The 22,124-nt window shown below is 37.0% G+C and overlaps 1 protein-coding gene across 3 annotated transcripts in view; it reads right to left on the reverse strand.

Annotated features, from left to right (window-relative positions):
• Positions 1-5,708: 5,708 nt before the first annotated feature.
• LOC106467831 overlaps positions 5,709-22,124 on the reverse strand; it is a 44,295-nt gene continuing 27,879 nt past the window's right edge. For 2 of the 3 annotated variants that reach the window (XM_013928210.2, XM_013928211.2), the window contains exons 3-4: positions 8,870-8,947; positions 5,709-7,055 (exon numbers count right to left, since the gene is read on the reverse strand). In XM_013928210.2, the coding sequence (XP_013783664.1) occupies positions 7,002-7,055; positions 8,870-8,947 (132 nt within the window). In that variant the 3' untranslated portion in view covers positions 5,709-7,001. Of the gene's footprint in view, positions 7,056-8,869; positions 8,948-22,124 lie in introns of those variants that run through there. The other variant, XR_002612486.1, reaches the window with a different exon arrangement.

Here is a 22,124-nt window from a genome sequence, read left to right on the forward strand (position 1 = left end):
GTTTTTCTTCATTACCCATTCAAGCCGTCTCCAGCCATTATTAGATCCTGAAAGTTATTTACATAGTTGGAATTGATATAATAAACGTCCCGCCCCTGGTTATATTTCATTCCCCTTCGGATAATGAAATACATTTCTAACCTAAATTCCTACCATGCTTACCTGACCTGTGGCCAGCGTCAAAAATCAGAAATTATCATGGTAGAAAGCTTAAAAGAGTAAATGTAACGAGATTTAATTTTTGTTTAGTCATTTCCGCTGTGAGTACAAATACAACTGATAAGAGGGCAAAATAACCGTATAAATTGCCCATGGTATAGTTGCAACTTTTGTCCTTTCCAAGCTGAACCACAGTATCAGTTAAGAATTACACAGATTTCAACCTGCAGGAGAAGTTTGTCTTACAAAGTTACGAAGAACCGAATCTCTTTCACAACCAAATTCCTTCCATTGAAAAAAAGATATATTGCAAAGATGGCCCAACTAAAGAATGGGTTAAACAATGGGCGTCCGCAGAAATTTTCAGGGGATAAATAGTGTAAAATTGTGAAGTGAATAAAAAAATTCATTTACATATGCTAAGTAAATAAAGAATTGTTTCTAAATTTTCCATGGGGGGAACGATTGCCCCCCCCCGACGGTTTAAACAATTGTCAAGTTTTTTTTTTATTTTAAGAGGATGAAGTTTCGAGCTAGCGCTCTTTGTCAGATCGTACAACTTACAACAAATACACATGCGCAGAATTAAATGAAATTGTATTTGGTATTTTGAACGTTCAGCAAGAAATCTTGCAAAGATAGCGGAAGTTCCATTTACGAATCGCGACGTCTCTAAGTCAATTTTATAATACTTAAATGTTTTATATAACAACGATGACAAGTTGAAACACTATTTCTATTTAAGAAGGAATATTTATAGAATAAATCTGTTAATATAATTGGTCATTCGCGTATTATGTTTAGTTCACAATAAATATAATTCCATTTCTGTGATATTTTTCATCTCATTTTAAATATCCCTGTAAGATGTTTATATGTATCGCATTACCGTTATCGCTTCATGTTGTCAACTTATTGTCATAGCCGATAACGGTAATACGATATTTAATTCATTATGGTTTCATAGTGCTGATTCAATAGTCTGTTAACAATTCATGTAATACTTACTGATTGAGTTTTTAAAAAATAATGTTGCAGTTTTTACAGTAAGTAAGATTTATTTTTAGAACAGGCACAACGTTTCGATCAATGGTGTGATCATGCTCAAAAGTACACAAGTTTTAAAAGTAAATAACGTTTTAGTATTTAGATCAAAATTCAACAATCTAACAGTTTATTTAACTTCTAGAATCGATAACGGTTACTTATCCATGTACATATCAATCCGCGTGAATTTTACAGATTATTTATGTATGGTGAAACAAAAAAGTGGATAAATAAATAAATATATAGAATATGTTATGCAAATTTTTTGCATAACATTAGGAATGTGTGGGAAAATCAAAGCTACACATAATGACGTTATTATATAAACTATGTTAAGTGTTTAGCTTTGATGTCGTAAATTTATTCCCTGAAACCCCTTGATATAAGGCAATACAACTTAGCGTAGAAATTATTCCCAAGACCCCAAAAATATAAACAATATAAAACAGGAACACCTAATCGAACTTTTACAACTAGCCACATTTATTTGCCTTCAATACAGATTCGTACTTGTCATGAGAAATCCATATGTAGATGACGTTTTTTTGCGCATAAACAATTCACAGTGGAAAATAAAAATAACTACACGATAAAAAAAATTAAACTTTTTATTCAACCATAGATAAATAATCTGCAATATTCACTCGGATTGATATGTACATAGGTAAGTAACCACCAGGAACTCTAGAATTTAAATAAGTTAGATTTTTAAATTTTGATTTAAATACCTAAACATTCTTTACTGTTAAAACTTGTTTACTTGGAATAATCACAGCAGTGATCGAAACGTCGTCGTGCTTGTTCTAAAAATATACATTACTGTAAAAGTATCGCGTTTCATAGATCCTAAAGTAGCGAGGTCTAATAAGTACGGCGATGAACTGTATACTAATATTTTGACGTTTTTCGTTATCTTAAGAGATGTTAAGACTTGTATATCCCTGCCATTTTGACATCAAGTTCATTGGGATTAATTTATTACTAAACTTACATTATCTAAATGAATGATGAATTTTATAATGAACCTTATTTTATTTCACACACTTTGTATATTAATTACTCTTAAGGCAAATGTAGAACCCTATTACTGAAAGAGAGTTTTATGTAAACATTTTATTAAAATATGAAATATCGACTAAAGTACTATTCTCAAACGGTCAGTATCTGTTCAGGCCAAGTTCTATCACGTAGCCTAAGAATATGATTATACAGTTTGTTTTGGTTTGAAGTAAATCGTGTACGTTATCAAAAACAACTTTTAAAAAGTTTTCCAAAATGAGTTATATTACATCCTAATATTATATTAACTGATTTGAAAACCGTAGTTTGTGTGTTAATTCCAAAGTCAGCCAACATTTGACAATAACACAGGCTTTGGTGAGAACTTTTACAAAGAAATCTAAAAGTTATTCACTCTTGTGGTAAACAATGATATTGGTTTAGAAGACAACTCTAACTACAAAAGTTTTCGTAAAAGTAAAAAAAAATTGTTATTAAACATCCCTTTATAAAATTTACAAACAGTTACTATGCTAAAAAAGACGAAAAAAAATATATATAAATACACAAGAGGTTACTACATTTCAACAAACATACCTACTTCCTTCTTAACAGATTACACACTTTTTGGAGTAAGGAATTCTATCTTCAAGACTCTTCTGAAACTACCTAACGTTACTATTACAACTTTCACGAGACTTGATGCAAATCCCTAATGCTACAGCCTAGTCTTTTGACTTCGCTAACACAGCGTATAAACACACTGTTAATGACCAGTTTTTATAACATCGGGATGATAAGCACAGTTGTGTATTCTAGTAATGTTGTCATGGTTTTGCTTCTTATCCCTTAGATACGTAAACAGAGAAAACTCTTAATAAAAACACGGGTACCTTGCTGAAATTAAACGCTTAGATCCCTATATATGAAGGCTGAATTAATTCAAACAGAACTTCATTCACAACACAACATATAACTGTGTATAATGACAAAGGATGATGGGAACTCAATGAATTTTCAATAAGTAACAAGAACTAGATTTGGAACATATATAACTGAAGAAATCATTGAAACTAATAATTTATCTACTGTGTTTTAAAACAATTAAGTATTAAAAATATGTTCATAAATGTGTAAAGAAAGAGAGACTAAATTAGTGATAAAATATCAAAATTCAAGCTCCTCCCATGCCAAGATGGCACACATGATCTTATGCCGACTTTGGCTTAATTGGCACAAGTGGATGAGAATGGTGACACATTTCCCCCTGGAGGGGTGCCTATCTATAGCAGGTTAACCCCCAGCTGAAAGCTAGTATCCATCACGCAGCTGGGTAGACAGAAACAATTGGGGGTAAAGTGTCTTGCTCAAGAACACGTCATGACACATACAAGCCTTGAATTTGTGACCATCTGACTAGGGTCCAAAGCCACTTAAGCCACACTAGGAAACATAAAATGAAAAATGTATAAGCCCATTTATGTAAAAAGTGAAATTATATATATATAAAAAGTCAATTATACAACAAAAGTCATTATACTCAATTACATTTCTTAAGTATTTACCAATTGTAAGAGGTCACATCTATCTGATATTTAAATGATCATTATTTGCATTTAACTAACATAAATTGACAAACTTTACTTCTTAATGACCTCAAATAATCATCTTAAAGTAAAATCATCCACTTCTACATGTACAAAAACAAACGTAAAAGCTAAATAACAGAGTACAAGTGGGCATAAAGTTATAAAACAACTACACTAACATGAGTTAAGGGGCTCTTGTTTTATTATACAATTTTTTACCATTTCTGATTCATCACACCAACATTTTTTTTTTTTTTACAAAAGGGAAGTATTTCATACATCTTAACAGTAACAGTTTTATCAGTAACAAACAAAAAGCTACTATATATGAGATTTCCACCCACCAATCATCCACAATATTAAATTGTGTTTTTCAATTAAACTTATCAGTTTCATCTTATTGTTGAGCTAATTTTAAACCAACATTAATCTTTAAAAATTCTCTGTAAACTTCCATATAATGTTTTGTACTTTTAATTAAAGAAAAACACTGATTAATTTCTTATGTGGAAATTTGAAATTATAAAGAAAAATTAAGCAAACTTAATATGTCATATGGCATCAAATTTTATCCCAAAATAACCTGATGCTCCATTTTTAGCAGAACCTAAAATTTTCAAAACACAGTTTTGCCTCACTTTGTATTCATTGATGGAAAATGGTCAGCAAACTTCAATACGACTTTTTTACATTTTTTTGGTGAATTTGTTTTTACCTAGTAATTAAGTTTAACTATCTTTTCAAGGGTTTGAGCAAACTTTACTAGAAAAGTTGAATTAGAAACAGTTTTGGGAGGGCGAAAAAACCTCGGTGAAATATACTTGCACCTGTTTAACCTGTAATGATGCACATACATATAAAGCATTCCTTACAGTCAAAATAAATAATCACAGACATCTAACAGAAAGAAGTAAATAATATACGGCTACAAAAACAAAGTATATACACACACGCACACACACATCTAAAAAAATATTTTGCTCATATAGAATTGTTTATTTGGTATTAAAAGTGTAAAACTTCAGCACCTGATTAAGTCTTTGTATAAAAAGTCTCCCTCAATTTGACATTTTCAAGGTTTAACTTTGAATTAGAAAACAAATTGATATATATATATATTGATATATTTTTTTATGTTAGGTTAATTTTTATATACTTCTAAATGCACAGCATCAATTATCACACATGTAGAACAGATATGTTTTAAATATCATAGTTACAATTATGTTTCTGTAATTTTGAAAAGTTATATATTTAAACTTCAACTAAGCAACAGAATTTATTTATCATTACCCAGCTAGATTTTAACTTAATGTGTGAAAGATAGGTGTATGTAAAATGTAACCTGCGCAGATTACTTATAACATTATTTTTACAACTCAAATAATAACGGTTACTGCATCATGCCTTTATATCAGCCAAACATAACTTAGCTTGATAATAAAGTTTGGAGACAGCTTGAATGGATAATGAAAGAAACCTTACTATAAATGTACATTTCTACAAGAGTATGTTGAAATATTGTATATTTTTAATAAATTTTCTTTCATTACCCATTAAGGCCATCTCCAGATCTTATTTTCTAAAAAAGTGGGTTCCTCATCATCAAGTTCAAATAACTTAGCTTGGTTTATCATAGTTATCCTTTTCATGCCTTATAGTTCTATAAAATGAATGGCGTGTTTAACGAGTAGTGATGTTCGTGATAACACATACAGATGCAGCGGTATTCAAAACAATGCAAAACTGTTAACCTACAGCTAAGCCTACATTCCTCCATCAGTAAAGACCATATAAACTGGCAGGATACCCTAAGTACACAGCAGAACCAAAACAAAAACCAGTTTTGCAAACAGTCTCTGAGCATTTAAAAAAAGACCACATTCCCGTGGACATGAATATAACAAGAAGCGATGATGTGAAAGCTACCTTTATTCAACAGATCTAAACGGCAAAAACTGACAAACCGCACGACAGATGGAAAACTTTGCAGCTATCACAGTATCCTGCATAGTTAGTCTGCTATGAACATCAGGTGTTTTGAGTTTCTCTTGGATGCTAATTTTGCATCAAAGGCAGCGGTTATAACAATAAATGATATATATATATATATTGTTAGTAAAATCACTGGAAAGTAAACATCAATGGAAAAAAGAATTGATTAGTATGACCTTGAGAAAATATCTTCAGGTCTAATGAAAAAAAAATTAATTCCTTACATCCTGTTTTCCTATTGCTCAATATACACAAGTCCAGTTATAAAACAATTTTTACTTTTTTATAAATGTCACATACCAACTATTGCTACGACCTTCAAAGTACAAGAAATACATTTTATTTTTTTGTAACATTATGCTAATTTGGGGAGAACTTGAAGTTTTCCACTGTTAACTTGAAATACTTAAATTAATACAAGAAATATTAATGCATTAAAAAAAATGGAAATGTAAACCTAGATCTAATAACGTTAGGCTTCATACTTCATTATTAATAACAAAAGTTTTTGAACAGACAGCAGCCATCTACAACAGGCAGTTGCCATCCATTTAAACAAATTTCATCACAAATACTCTGCTTAAACAATATATCAAAGAAAGTTCTTAAATATTTACAAGCAGCATTAAATACACTGGTATTTTGGTATATTAATAACATGTCGGTATTTACATTTATGAGTTATTAACGGTGTATGCACATTTACTTTTTTGAAGTTATTCTTCCTGTAATACAATAACTACATTTCCATCAATGTAGTTTTAAGTCTATGAAGTACAGTAGTCTTCAAACATTTTACATATTTACAGCTGTTGAAGCATGGACATTTTTTTTTTTTTTTAAAAGAGTACACAAGCCTTCTCCTTCTGAAAAAATTGAAGGATATAGGTAACAGTACTAATTTCAGGTAGTAAAGTTGTAGCACCAGTTTTATGTAACATTCTTTAAGACGTATATATTTGTGCAAATCAAACAAGTCTAGTAAATCACAATTCAACAATCTCAACCTGCAGGTCTTCCAGAACTTCTCCGAGTTTCCTTTCTATTTGCACTGTTGAGGTAAACACCACCTGGTAGATGGAAACCACATTCTTAAAATCCATATCTCAAAGAAACATAACAGTACCCGAGTCTGCAGAGGCAAATCATTTAGCCATTCTGGTTTACGAACAGGGCCACATGTCTACTTCATCAAGACCAAACACTTTTTGATCAGCTTTGTAAACGTTCACATTCTTGGAAGTGTTTCATTGTCCAGTACATCTTCTGAAAATATAAAAAAACTACACAGATAAAAATCTTAAGATAGATTTAGTTCTAAAGGGACCTACATCATGTACATCATATTAGTCACATACAAAAGGATTAAGCACCACCTGAACATCATTCACTACTCATTATTATTCTAATATTTTCTTGTTATAGAAAAGTTCGTCTCTTGTTTTCTGTAGCACCACAATATACCTTCACATGCACATAAAATTAACTTAAGGGTTACAAAGACACTCATTAGAAATATGTAAGCAATATTTTATGACAATGGACAAATGAGCATTTGGTTTTCAATAGCCACTGTTAGACAGAGCCATCTGTTAGAGAAAAAAAATCAGTCCAATTCAGTCAGAATATTGTGGAATTGTTGAAACAAATGCTTCTATTGTAATGTCTATTGGAAAGCTTATTTTCTTGTTTCAACCGAAAGGGTTTCTACAGAATTAAGCTCATCAGAATTTGCTGAAAGAGTTTTTGATATATAACCAGAAGTAATCTTATGATGAAACAGTTCTAGTTCCATGATTATTGTGGTCATCTAGTCACCTAAACCACAATATCCTATAAAGATTTTATTAAAGCATATTTCAAGGCACTACAGTCACCAATTATAAAAACAGTGAAAAACTGTGCAACTTGTATCACAGAACCTGCATAAGTGTGTGACATTTATAAGTCCCAGTGTTCCTTGGAGTTTCAGCAAGCAATAAACCAAATTGAAACCAATTTTGAGCTTTAAAGCATCTCACAACAAAATTAATCAAACTTTCACAAAAAAGTATAATTTCTTAATAATGCTTTTCATTTAGGAGTCAAATTGAACAGTAGAAACATAAAAAAAAACAGTACAGAAAGAAACTCTCAAAGAGAAGCATTACTACCCACATAGAGATGGGCGATTCTTTGATTTTGCTAATCAATTAATCGTCCAGCTCATTAACTGATCGCAGTCAATTATTTTAATGAGATGGCTAACAAAAACAATCAAATTATTCTCACTTGAGTTGATTAAAAAAACCTTATACAGCTACTAATTGTATAGTCCGTTTTGTAGCTTTGGGCTTAGCAACAAAGAAACATAATAGCAATATTTCAGTTACTTGGATAGTTGAAAATAGCAGTTATCGGAAACCCTAACCTTGATTAGTTGTTATTTTTGTCAGCTGTGACTCTAATCATGGTGAACAAGCTTTAATTAATTGAATAAAATAATAATGAGAAATCATAATGGAAATATTTCAATTACTGAATAGTTGGAACAATCAAAATCAGTAATAATCAGAAACATTTACAGATTAATTATTTATGCGACATTAATAAGTTCAATCACAGTTTTGATTAGTCAGTTGTCGAAAAAATTGAAAATGCAAGTTCATTATTTACGTAACATAATTAACGGGATATCAATTAACTGATTATTTTACACGACAATAATAAATAAACGTAACCGATGCTCATGTGTAATTGAGTACGTCAATTAATCAACAAGCTCTATACTAAGCCACTTTTTGGCTTTTCATAAGTGATACACCATGATTTATATGTACCAATAAAACAAAATTATTGAGGATTTTTAGGGTTAATGATGAGCAGAAAAAAACATTTTTCACAAAAGCCTAGATATTTTTTACAATAACTTGGTTTTATTTATTTTTTAATGTAGATTTGGCCATGAAGAGTGTATAATATAAATTGTAATGCATATAACTAAATAAGAATCAAGGAATTTATTTTATTTTATTACATGTCTTTAGCAAATAACTATTTATTTGACATAATAATACTAATACAATAGAAAAAATACTCACGGCACAAGCTTCTCCGCAATACGAGACTTTGGAACAGGCTGAACAAACGTTTTTAGCTTGTTTCCCACACAACATACACTGGAAAACAAATAGTCAACATTTCTACAATAACAGAACAATTATATGTTGGCAATATATATATAAAATACAGAGAAGCTTTCAAAATTTGTAGTTCATTACTGGAGGGATTTATACAGATTGATAAAAAGTTTAGAGAAAAACGACCTTTATATTCCAGATAATTATAAAAGAAGGTTTTATTTTAACCAGCATTTTGCCTTTGCAGCTTCATCGGCGTCAGTACATACAATTGATGAAGCCGTAAAGGCGAAATGCCTTAAGCTTAGAGCTTTGGAGGTGAGAAATACACTAGTGTTTACACAAATGTTTTATAATGCATGCCACAAACCTTCTGTACCCCCCATTGGAATCAAAGATTCTAACATATCTCTCATGTAAATCATCATGCATCATCTCTCCACCAATAGGAGAGCACATGATGCATGTGACTCCCTCTATGCACCACTACCGAACCATCACTTCAAAGTTTGGCAGGAGACGTAAGCACCAGTAGATTGTGGGTAGGAGGGTGGGAAATGTGGAACAGCTAATCTTGTGAAGGGAGGGAAGTATGTATCGGAAATACATTTTCAGTATAGGAAAATTATAACTTCCCTCCTCTCACAAGATTAGCTAGAATCCTACACTGAAAAGGAGAGACCAGTGTGAGGGAAAAACAGACATAATCTTCACCCCCAAAAGCATCTGAAGGATACTTCTGTAGATGAGAGAAACAGATCAGATGATCTGAGAAGGGGCACAGCACCACTTCTAAACCAGGTATCTCCTTGCCATGAACTGCTAGGAACAAACATGGCAGATAAGGAAGGGAGCATTTACAAGTGGGAGAGGATGAGTCAGGAAAGTGATTGCAACTGAATAAATATAGAAACTCAATCCCACAGAAGTGGGTAATAGAGGATGTGTCCCATAGTGTAGAATGGCTAGAGCACAGCAGACCATATTTGGTAAGTCAACTACATCTAAAGCCTCCTCGTGGGTACTGACATCCATGAGATGGTAGGATGAGGATCATAATACCGGCTTCACCTGAAGACACAAAATCATGGATGTTAGGAAAACACCGACTCCAGGGAACGACACAGGATTAGCATTGAGCCAAGGATCCGGGAATGTGTCATCTGGTATACGAGGGAAGTCCATCAAATCCCACAACCATGAGACTGGTCCGAAATGTCCAAAGGTCAATAACATCCCCATCGCAAGAGAGAGTGCGGGAGAAGGAGTACCCTCTGTGACTCACTACAGAGAAGAAAGAATAGAGGGAAGAAGATGGACTACCCCAAATTTGTGTGAGGAATTAAGTTGACTGGTTCACTCGATATCCAAAACCATCCCACAAGGTACCAACATCAACGCGAGAATGAGATGAGGGCAACCAATTGAAGGAGTGAACTACATTTAGACGTCTCACTCTGTGGTACATGTCACTCAATCCAATGGATGTCTGGATCTAACGTCTTCTACACCAGCAAATCACCACCCTAATCTAAACCGAATGGTTATAGCTATCTACGTGAAACCCATCCAGCAGAATACCTCCATGGTTATCTACCCCAGCAGCTTGGAACTGGCAAGTGGTAAGGACTCCCATATTCCACTGGAAGAAAGGAAAGGAAAGAGCATTGAAGAGTCCAGAGGAATGGCTACATCCGAACAGTGCAATGGATGATCACGAAACCCTATTATAAAAAGCAGACCATACCGAGTTAGTCAATGTAGACATGGCAGGGGTGGCCAGCTATCCCCTTCTGCTTTACCTATGCCATCCATAGGTAGTATGGTCCTGGATGGGCCTATTTGTGAAGAAAATATCATGAGGTTGTTGACCATCCAGTGATCTTGTGAAACACCTCATTTCGAAGGTAAGCGTGCAGTGCCATGGAAATAGCATGTGAATCAACATGACGTACAGTGTGGATTTGTTTGTGTATGTAAAGAATACTTGGTCATGCACCACTCGCCACAGAGTGGGATCCAAGGGCCCCTGAAAGAAATTAAAGCATTAATAAAGACTTACCTAGTGTCATAGATGCACGAAAGTCTGAAGTATAGCTACAGGTGGTAGGCAATACCCTGAGGAACCAGAAGCCATGACATGATGTAGGTAATGGGAAATGTACGTCTGAGGGGTGGTCCACATGCCTGACTGCAGAATCTCCACCAAAGGCTGATGAAGATAAGAAGAAAAGGTGAAATATTGTATTTGATGGGAGGGTAACATGGTACAAATCACGTTGGGAAGGGGACAAAGGAATAAGCCAACTGGATTAAATGGGATAAAGTGATGGGAATGAGAACCCTGAAGGAACCCATGTGGGCAATACAACAATGAAAGGAATGCACCAGACACAAAGTATATCTGGATTTGGACAAAGGTAGAGATGAGAATTAGAGAGAAGGGAATTGGACAAAAAGGAGGAGTAACACTCGCGAGCCACCGATGTCTTAGGAAGGAAGAAATGATCTGGATAAAGTTAAAGATAGGTTTGGTGGTACAGTGTGTGAGTGACATTCATAGTGAACAGATCCAACTGATGCCACCTGTAGGCCAAGAGGAAAAAGAAATACACCTTAAGGGACAGGTGAAAGAAAGAGCACAATGCAATGGGCTCAAATGGAGGTAAAGTAAGGGAATGAAGTACCATGTTAATCCTGGCTGAAGGAATCTTTAGTCAAAGCCGGAGGATAGGGAACCAGGGACCAAAACAAAGGTGATTGAGGTTGGTAGCAAATGCATCAATATGAGAAATACCCCACCAATTGCAAAGCCACTGAAAAACAAGGGGATGAAGGGACCCGCTCCTTTGGGTAAACCCAGTCAGGTTGGGAAAAATGATCCGCCACTAGGTTGAAAGCACCCAGTATGTGGCATGCCATCAAACAAATGTGATGATCATGGGTTCAAAAGAGAAAATCCAATGTTAGAAAACATGGATCTTGACTGGGTATCAACTTGGTGCTTGATATGAGCCACCACTGTTGAATTGTCAGAATAGATCATGACCAGATGATCTCTGGAGATGGGAAGAAAGTGACCCAAAGACAGATGAACAGCAAGGATGTTGATATGAAGAGAATGTTCCATGACATACTAATGACCCAAAGCCTCCTGGTGATCAACCCATGCACCCCAGCCCAAAAGGGATGCATCTGTGAACAGATGTAAATCTGGCTGCAGAGGAGGAAGTGGGAAACCCATCAATGTATGAGTCTTGCCTAACCACCATTGGAGATCATCCACAATGTAGAAAGAAAGGGTTATAGGAGCATCCAAGGGATCCTGAGCAAGGTTGCATTGGTCATGGAGGACTGAATCCCATTGAAGGGATCACATATGAGCCTGGCCAAGGGGTATGAGAGGAGTTGTAAAAGACCACATCCCCAAAACTGGTAGAACCTCGTGAGCAAACAGGGAATTCCAAAAGACCAGTTCCATAAAATATAGCCAGAGAGAAGAATGTTGGGCCTGACTGAGATGACCATTGAAGAAAACATCCAGATGACTGAGGTACTGGGTAGGATGAAGGAAGGACTTCTCCAATTTGATCAACTAGCCCATCCAAGCAGCTTTGAAAAGGAGCTGTCAAGTATGATAGGCCAACTGCTGTTCAGAATGAGCAATAAGACATGTAAAAGTGAAAGCACAACCACAGTGTATGAAGATGTAGGGGAAAGGTTCGCACCACCCAATAGAAAACATATGGCACCGAAGCCAGCGTGAAGGAAACAGCGCAAAATTGGTACACAACCCCACAATGGACAAATTGAAGATAGGACGAAAGTGCTTCAATATGGAAATATGCAGATAAGCATTGGAGACAGCCATCTTGGTCATCCAAAGACTTAGATGGGACAGATCAATGAGCAGCCTCCAGTCCCATCTTTTGGGGAACTAATTATAGGTGGGAGTAAGATCCCTGAACCATGGGGGAGCAGGTTCGAGTATGTTGTGCAAGGTCTTGCACTGCCTCGGACAGATGCTGGCATGACAAGGGATTCCAAGGAGGAAAGGAAACAGGTATGCAGGACAAGGGAGGAAGGGTAAGAAAAGGTATGACGAATCCCTCTGAGAAAACTCTGTGAACCCAAACATCAGAAATGAAAGGACTCCACCGATGAACGAAGGTCACCAGACGAGCTACCACTGGATCTGAACCCACCAGGTAGTCATCAGAACTGTTGTTGGCATACCATGCATCATCATGACAAATAACAAACAGTGGCACCAAGGGAAGGAGGAATAGGCAAGGGCTGGGAAGGGAAGGGTCAAAAAACAGGAATCTGTGCCATGCTTGGCTCCAACTGGAACAAATGGGCCATCAGATGAGAAAGGGTGAATTATTGTTGGACCAAAGCTACCCTTGACTCCAAAGACTTCAGAATCAGGTCAAACATGAAATGTCTCAAAAAAGGGACCATATGAAGGTACTGTAGATAAGGAGCCTGGTTCGTGACAATATGGCATCATGATCTAAAAGGTCCCAAACACAAATAAACCACATTTCCAGGGCCGGCAACAAAGATGCCAGGCAAGCCAATGTGGAAGTGAAGAGAGAGAAGACATCCCCAGAAAAACCCTTCAGGGTTCCTGTGAGGAGCCTTAGACAGAAGATGGATTGAAGAGAGGTACCACAAAAGAGTCATCAGGGTAAGACAGAGGTGGGAATACTGGGCATTGGTAAGATGAATAGGAAATTTAGGTCCCACCCCACACACATGCAAAACTAAACCCAACAATTGTTGGTCCAAATATGGACAGACTGCCCTATGATAAACGAGGTCGGACTGATCCAAAGCCCATGGGGTATGAAGCATACTAATGCTGTCACCTAACTGGGAGGCAAAATGCTCTGTTTGAACTCAAATATCAGGGGATGAGGAAAACTAAATAAGGTTGGGAGGCAAAATCATGTAATAGAGAAGGACATGGGTCATAAGAAATAGGAGCAACAGACAAAACATCACATACCTGAGAAATAAAATCTGAATAAGCCAACAAGAGGCAAACAGAATCCTCAAGTAGGGTGTGGGAAGTCATGCCAAACTCTGTTTGGGGGGGACAATCAAAATCCTCGTCAGCCTGGCCAGGCTTGAAAGGCTCAGGAGGAAGAGGGGAAACAGCAGGAGACAAAGGTTGTCCCATATAATGCTCAATTGTCCTGTGAATAAAGGCCAGTAAATCCCCTAACAAGTTGCCTGCAACTGTGGCCTGAAATATGACATCAGACGAATGAAATGTACCCTAAATGGTAATGTTAACTTCAGAACTCATGTTTGATACCAAACAAACAAGCACAGTTTTTGCATCAAAACACGAGTAAACAAAGTGAAATAATTCTTGAAATAAAGTACATTAAGTTAAAACACTTCAAGAAGTAACAAATAAACAGAAAGACATCTGAATTCAAGCCCTGGCAAATGAGAAGCAATGGTTTGGTAGTGATGCATAGAGGGGGTCACATGCTTCACATGATAGTGCTCTGTTATTGGTGAAGAGATAAAACATGATGATTTACATGAGACATGTTGGAATCTTTGATTACAATAGAGGGTGCAGAAGGCTTGAAGCAGGCATTATAAAAAAGTTTGTATACAGAGGGCAGCACAAAACTGGAAAAACTAATCTTGCGAGAGAGAGAAGTACCGTATTGGAAGTTTGTGTGGCCAAATAGAGATAATGTACGAGATAGCAAATTATATATATTATCTTTTTCTATGATCATAGTTGTGTTTATCATTCATTTATTATTTCCTTCTACCATTTAGTATATCTATGAATATTTAGTTGCATTAAGACACTAACTCACCTTCTACATAATGATTTGTATTTTCAGTAAATTTGTGTGAATGACGAAATTGACACCAGCTTCCCCAGTAGTGACAGATACTATCAATGTAGCAGAAGAGTATGTAAATTTATGATCTTGAGGTTGTACTCTGTGAATAACTACCCAGTCAGAAGCTTCACTAAGAGAAAAAGTCACGATAGTTATTGCTCTTTGTCACTATCATTATTGATATTGAAAGGTATTGTTGGAATATTGTATTTGCTTTACTTTTATAATATTTATTTTTTGAGAATTAGGTTTTTTTCTTTCTGTTTCTTTTTCCCAATTCCATTATTATTGACTTATTAATATTTATGATAAATTGTTTATTAATATTGATGTGAAGTCCTGGCCAGGCACTTGTTTATTAACTGTGCTTTGGTAAGAGTTGAATTTGTGATAAATTTGTGTTATTATTGTGAACAAGTTTTTTGTTGTTGTTGTTGAACCCTGATTGTAGCAGCATGTTCATTTTAGACAATTATAAATGTTTTTTCTAGTGTATGAAGGAGTTAATAATGTAGGGAAAATAAGAAGTATTGACTGAGAGAATATGCGGTGTTTCAAGGTTATGGCCTCAACTATGTCTGAATGAAACTAACCAGTCACATGGTTATTATTGGTCCCTCTGGATAAAGGCAATATTACTTACAAAGTGAGAATCATTATAATTAGACAGTGTGGTACACAATCTTAAAGTATGTGGCCTAAAGGCAGATACAGTAAGAGAAACAATACAGCATCCAAAGCAAGCAAACATGCACGCACACACACACATGATTGTGTTTAGTATCTTAATAAAGATTGCCTGTTTAATATTTTACTTTATGCCCAGTCTCTTTATTACACTCTCATGACCCAGTTAATCAAAGATTCAGTATTATTCAATAATGAATATCCTAATCAAATCTCGTGTTATTCTGAGGATCTATCCCGTTGCTCTTAAATGGAAATAGTACTTTCAACAGCTAAATGGATTTATGGCAAAGAGTTTTGGGGAATAGGAGATCTCTCCTGAATGTTGGATGTCTGTAGATGTTTCAAAGATCCATTACTTCTATGTCATTGCAGTAGATGAGTCAGTAAGAAGAGCCGCCAATGTCTAGTGCATCAAAAATAGCTGTTTATGCTCTTCCCCTAAAGACTGACCTCAGTGCTAGAGAAATATGAATAATTGATTATTGTAGCAATGGTGTAGCATCAGGCAAGCCTGAGACCAAATGGGATGGTATATATAGCACTCTTGGACTTTGCCAGTCAGAGTAACCCAACTCCAACTCTGATCAGATCTGTCCAAGGATATCAAAAAGACTAGAGATGTCATTTATGAACATCTGCTTTTAGATGGTGGGCACTGAATGGCAAAGTAAATGGAACATAGAGTAGTGGTGAGCCTCTAAGGGCTGGGAGGTATATCGCTGAGACAACAATGGATTACAGAGGAACCTGGGATCATGCACAGCCAGTGGACAAGACATCTGCATAAGTAATCCAGCTTCTTGTGGCATCTACTACCAAGCCTAGTACTCGACTTGATGGGTTAACTTCCAGAGCAATTTAGTAATTACTGTCTTGCAGTTTTGACAGTTGCTTCTAAGTGCTCATATAAACTCAGAACTAGATGTTGCATAACCTGCTCAGAGTCCACCTACCACAACGTTAACCCGCATGAAAGTCTTTAGAAAATAATCTAAATCTCACTTGACCTTGATGTCTTCAGAATCATAGGTACAGTCTTTTAGGTACTCTTGGGGATCCCAGCAGTAATGAATGGTAGACCCTTGCTCTAGTGTGTCAAAACATGAGGATTGCTTGGCAATCTTCACCATTTACACAGTAAAATTTTCCTGGCAATGGCCTTAGCAGATCACCAAGATATCATTATTGACAAGTTTTTGGAAAAGCTACCAAATCTAATTATGTGGGACTACCCAGGTTGAGAAATCTCACACTAACTGAAGCAGTTTCTGTCAAGAAAAAGTAAGGTTTCAATTTCAAATTGGTTGTAACAGAGGAAGAATTTTGTAGTAGCAACTGCAATGACTTCACCTTGGACATATCTTATCAAGGGACCAACACCATAGCAGGTTGGAACACAGCTAAAGATTGACCAACCATTGATATATTCTGGCATTGCAATGCAACCATACTGATATCTAGCAAAAAGACAGGGCTGTACTAGTCATTCTGTACTTTATATACCACATCCTATGTTACTGATGCCTCTGCCAGTACAACATCTTGGAAGGAAGAAGTGTAGCATCTGCTTTGGCTGTGAAAGATTCGGGTCACTATTCAGCAGCAACGTAGACAAGGCTATATATTTTGACTGATAGCACAATAGGTACAGGAGAGCCAACTGCTACAGCTCTAAAAAACTAGAAAAGTTCAATTCTCACTTTGCCACCAACCTTGGAGAGTGTAACAAACAACCTACACCAGAAACTGTAGTGATCAGTCAAACTCTCAGGATTGGGTGATTCTTGTGCCAGTCAATCAATAAAGGCGAGAGATGAGTTCCTAGCCGATACAAAAGCAGTCAGAACACTAGTAGATCTCATGGTATATTAGGCACTCCAAACAAAAGAACTACTACAGCCAGTACACATGAACTCTGTTCTGTCAAAAGGAGATGAACTAAATGTGAATCATGCACACATGCTCCAGCCATGTCTAGAATCCATCCTTTACAGAACGAAGGTAGTTGTCACTGACCTCATTTCTGGTGTCAGCAGATGAATATACTGCAGAGCTTATCAACCAGATATGACTGTGCAACTGATGAACTATGGGAGAATTCACAAAGTCAGTTAGATGAGTCCAGGACCACTTAAATACAATAACTTATGTGGAAAAAAGAAATAAAAGTAACCTTTCATGTACACAAGTAATTTTCAGTGGTTTAATCTGAACAGTCTAATATCCTGGTGCTGTGTAATGTACTTACAACCCCCTGCCTGAGGTAAACTATTTCCTGTCCATTAGCTCAGGCAGTTATCTCTCCAGGAGGGGATGAAATACCAGGGTTCTGAAATTATAAACAATCAGTTCAGTTAGAGTTGCTTCTGAAAGCAAATACATGGTTCCCAACATAACAGAGACTGCTAGTTGAGATTTATGCAAACAATTTAGACTCAATGAAATGTCAACAACAGACTTGCCAGTGATGTATGTCAATTTATTTGAGCAAACTTTTGGCAAATTGGGTCAAACAACAGTCACAAACAGTGCACCAAAGCTAGTATTAAATTTGGAACTGGAAGAATGCTCCTAAGTAAAAGACAATGTAATTGTTAGTGAATTATTTAAAAAAAAAAACACATTTGTATAACCTAATCCAAGTCATCTTGGATGTAGGCACAAGATGTGCAGTCTTGGTCCGATTCTTTTCCCACTGAAAATAGTTTACATAACAACCAAATGGTAGTGGAGGAAGTGGATCTCGGTTGAAGGATAAAGATGTTGCCTGTTGTCATTAGAATGGCAACAGAGGGCAGAATGGCTATTAAGATATTGGTCAAGTACAGACCCAATGAAGCTTGTGGACTGAGAAGTTAACTGGCACTAGTTACAAATGTCCTGTGCGTGATTGGAGAAGGAACCAAATGTGAACCTTGTATAAATGTTACTTTACTATGGTAAACTTTTGATTACTTGGTTGTAACTGGACAGTTATGATCCTTTTCCAACTTATAAACTTATCTGACCTTCTGACCAGTTGAATTTCAACTTGGACTTTTACTATTTAAAATGAAACTATTGATTATCCAGCTCTCTTGTTTTTCAATAAGCTAATGGTATTTCATTCTTTAGTCTACTTGCCAAGTCAGTTTTCAGGCCTGCTTTGAAGTCTCCTGGGGACCAGACATCTCCAGTCAGATTAGGATCCACCCAGAGTTCAATCCCTCACCACTATAACCAAAAAATCATCACATCTGTACACTGGTTGAATCGAGCCTGCAAGTGGCTCAGTCACTGTTACCAATGGAAGCAACTCCTGCAGTAAAGCAAGAGTTGAAGAGGATGTCTCAACATTAGGAGCCTCTTGTGTGGAATCCAATTAGATGTGTTTAACAACAGTGTGACTGAGGCACCAGATGTGACAGACCTCTGTCAGGACCACTACATCCAAAATCCCAAGACCTTCTTGGTATTAAATTTGTCTTGAAGGGCAACCAAATGCAGGGGAGACAGATCAAAGCATTGGTTGGCCAATGTCTTCCAACACAGTAGAGTCTCCAATCTCCAAAGGATGTCTTGGCAGTCCTCAGAGCTAGATTGCAGTGAAAGCCTCATCAATGTTCACAACACCTCAGGGAGCAAAACTGAGGGAGGACCTGTCCAGTGCATGAAGGAGTCTCAATTCCCAAAGCTCCCACGTCACCACTGAAATTAAGCAGGAAGCTTTCTCAGAACCACATTAGAGAACTTCAATAGATACCTCTCTCTCACAATAGCTTCTCGACTTATGCTGCCCTCTATATGTATAATTTTCGCTCACCACTAGCCTTGATGCTCCCACTTACACTCACATAATTTTTTGTGGTATAGCTGCACTGTAGCATGCAAATGAGCATGTGAAAACCCTCCACCAACAAGAATGCAACACACCTTCCTAGCATATCTGACTCTCTCTTTACTATCTCACAAGGAACTGGACAAAATTTTGGAGTGTTGTAATGGCGAGATGAAATTGGGAGACTGAGTTTGACATAGAAGGAAGTGGGAAAGCAGAAGAGGCATGTGAGGGGACAGTTGAAGGAGGTTCAGGATCACAAACCACAGTTGAGCAGGCCAGAATGGAGTGATTAGAAGGACTCGAAATGGAATAGTTTGGATAAAGGAGAAAACACGAGGAAGAAGACAGATAGTAGGATAAGCATAATAAAGGTAAAGATTGATCCAATCCTGACTGAAAGCATCCATTATGAAAGTTAGAGGATGTAGAACTTGAGACAGGAAGAAGAGCAGTTTAGTATTAAGTGGTGGGCAAATGCATCCAGAATAGGAGTATCAAACAGACAGCATAACCACCAAAATACTTGAGGAGCAAGAGGCTGGAGGTAGAATCTTGTCAAGATCAGATAGTCGATCCATTACAAGATTAAGAACACCTGGAACATGACAAGCAAGAAGACAAACTTGTTGAGACTAGGCCCAGAAAAGGAGACCCAAAGTCCAAAAGCAAAGTGAAAAGGAATGGGTGTCCACTTATCAGAATGGATCATAACTAGATGGCCCCCTTACTAAAGGTAGAAAATAATCCAAGGTCTGACTAACTGTAAGAAGTTCCCAAGAATGATGTGTATGCAAGATTCAACCACCATCTAAAGGCCAGAGATCTCCTGAGAATTCAGATATGTTACTTACCCTGTAAGAGAGGCGTCTGATAAAAAGGTGCAAATGGGAATGGGGAGGAGGCAGAGGAATGCCAGCTGAGGTCTCTGGTGAGTCACCTGACAAAGTCAACTCTTAGAGAAGGATGGTAATCTCCAAAGAATTCCACTGATTAAGCAACCCCCACTAAAGACATCACTTATGTCCACAACAACAGGGAATGAGGGCATCCATGGAAGCTACGATCCCCAAAAGAGGTAGAACCTCACACAATGTAGACAAGGAAAAGACTTGGCTTTGGAAACTAAGAGCTTGGACAAAGAGGAGAGGACTGGTCCTTGTTGAGGTAGATGTTTAAAAATGCCCAAAATGAATAACATACTATGTGGGGTTGAGATAGGACTTCTCCAGCTTGATAAGCATTCATTTACGAGCTGCTTCCTATAGAAAGAAATTGGTATGTTAGTGAGAAGCTTGTTGGGACAGGGCTAAAAAGAGCCACTCATCTATATAATGATGGAACTGCAAACCTTGAGTGTGAAGACGGTTGGAAAAAGCCCTGACCACACGATAGAAGATGTATGGTGCCACTGCCAGACTAAAAGGTAGAGCACAGAACTGAAACACTCAACTCACGTGAATGAACTGAAGGTAACGTATGTATGCAGGAGAGATGTCAACCATGGTTATCGAAAAACCTGGAGTGAATGACCAATGAAGGGTGAGGAAAGACTCCATAACGAATTGCAGAAGGAGGATTAAGTGGTTGACATTGGAGAAATCAATGTCAGGATACCAATTTCCAGTTTTCTTGGAAACCACGAACAATCAGAAATAAAACTATAGAGAAGCGTGAAATAGCTTCACTGTGTAAAAACATTGTGAACTGCCTCCAAGAAATGCTGGCAAGAAATGGGATCCCGAGGAGGGTGGAAGGAAATGAATTGTGAAGATAAAGGAGAGGAAGAAAATTGAAGAAACAGTTTATATGTTAGAACATGGAGAAACCAGAGGTCTACAGCGAATAGGCACTACAAGTGAACAATTCTGGTTAACCATGCCTCACACTGCCAGAACCCACAGGAGATTCATCAACAAAACTGGCATTTGAAAAACACAATGAAGAGCAATTTGGCAACACACTGCAGAAACCAAAAAAATTGGCAATAGCAGTGAATAGGATGGAGGGTGGCAAGGCATAAAAAAGAGGAAAGACAGTAGTCTCACATAGAACACAATTAGATGCACGCAAGACATGAGATCATCCCTGCCAAGGAGGTCCCAACAAGAAAGGAGTCATGTATGAAGGGATAAGGCTGAGGAAGATAAGTGCACCAACATGGAAAAGAGAATGGTATGTTATGTGCTTCTGCCAAAAAATGCTCAGGGGAAAGAAAGTGGATGGAAGAGATATAACAGGTAACATAAATAGGAAATCATGTCTAAAAAATCCAAAAGAAGATGAGTGAAATCTAGAGGGGTAGCACAACAAAGGCTGTCCAAATCCTTCTAATGAGGACCAGATTCCCCCAGAAACAGGAGATCTAGTTAGGGTTCTGGAGACACAACTAACTGCAAAATAGTTAAAAAAACAACTCACGACACATCAGGGTCTAAACCTTCACAAAAAGTATGGAGCCCGAGGCTACAGAAGTACATGTAGCAAGTACTGGTGGTAAATCAGTAGTGGCCACATTCATAATAGAAGGTATTGTAGTATTATGATGTGAAAATTAAAAATATTCCACATACGAGGCCTGTGAGAAAAGTATCCGACCTTTGGCCGGGGAATAAAAACTGGCATACCTGGAGCGTTGGAAACCTAATCACCCTCAAAGTAGTCTCCTTGGGACTCCACACACTTCTCCCAGTGGTGCTGCCACTGTTGGAAGCATTCCGAGAAAGCCTCTTTCGAAATGGAGTTTAGCTCGGCTGTCGTTGCAGCCATAATGTCCTCTCTTGTCTGAAATCACGACGTAGGCGACGGAGGACATCCCTGTAGTACT

The sequence above is a fragment of the Limulus polyphemus genome, unplaced genomic scaffold (genome assembly GCF_000517525.1).
Source record: "Limulus polyphemus unplaced genomic scaffold, Limulus_polyphemus-2.1.2 Scaffold2759, whole genome shotgun sequence".
In the NCBI taxonomy this organism is placed as follows: Eukaryota; Metazoa; Arthropoda; class Merostomata; order Xiphosura; family Limulidae; genus Limulus; species Limulus polyphemus.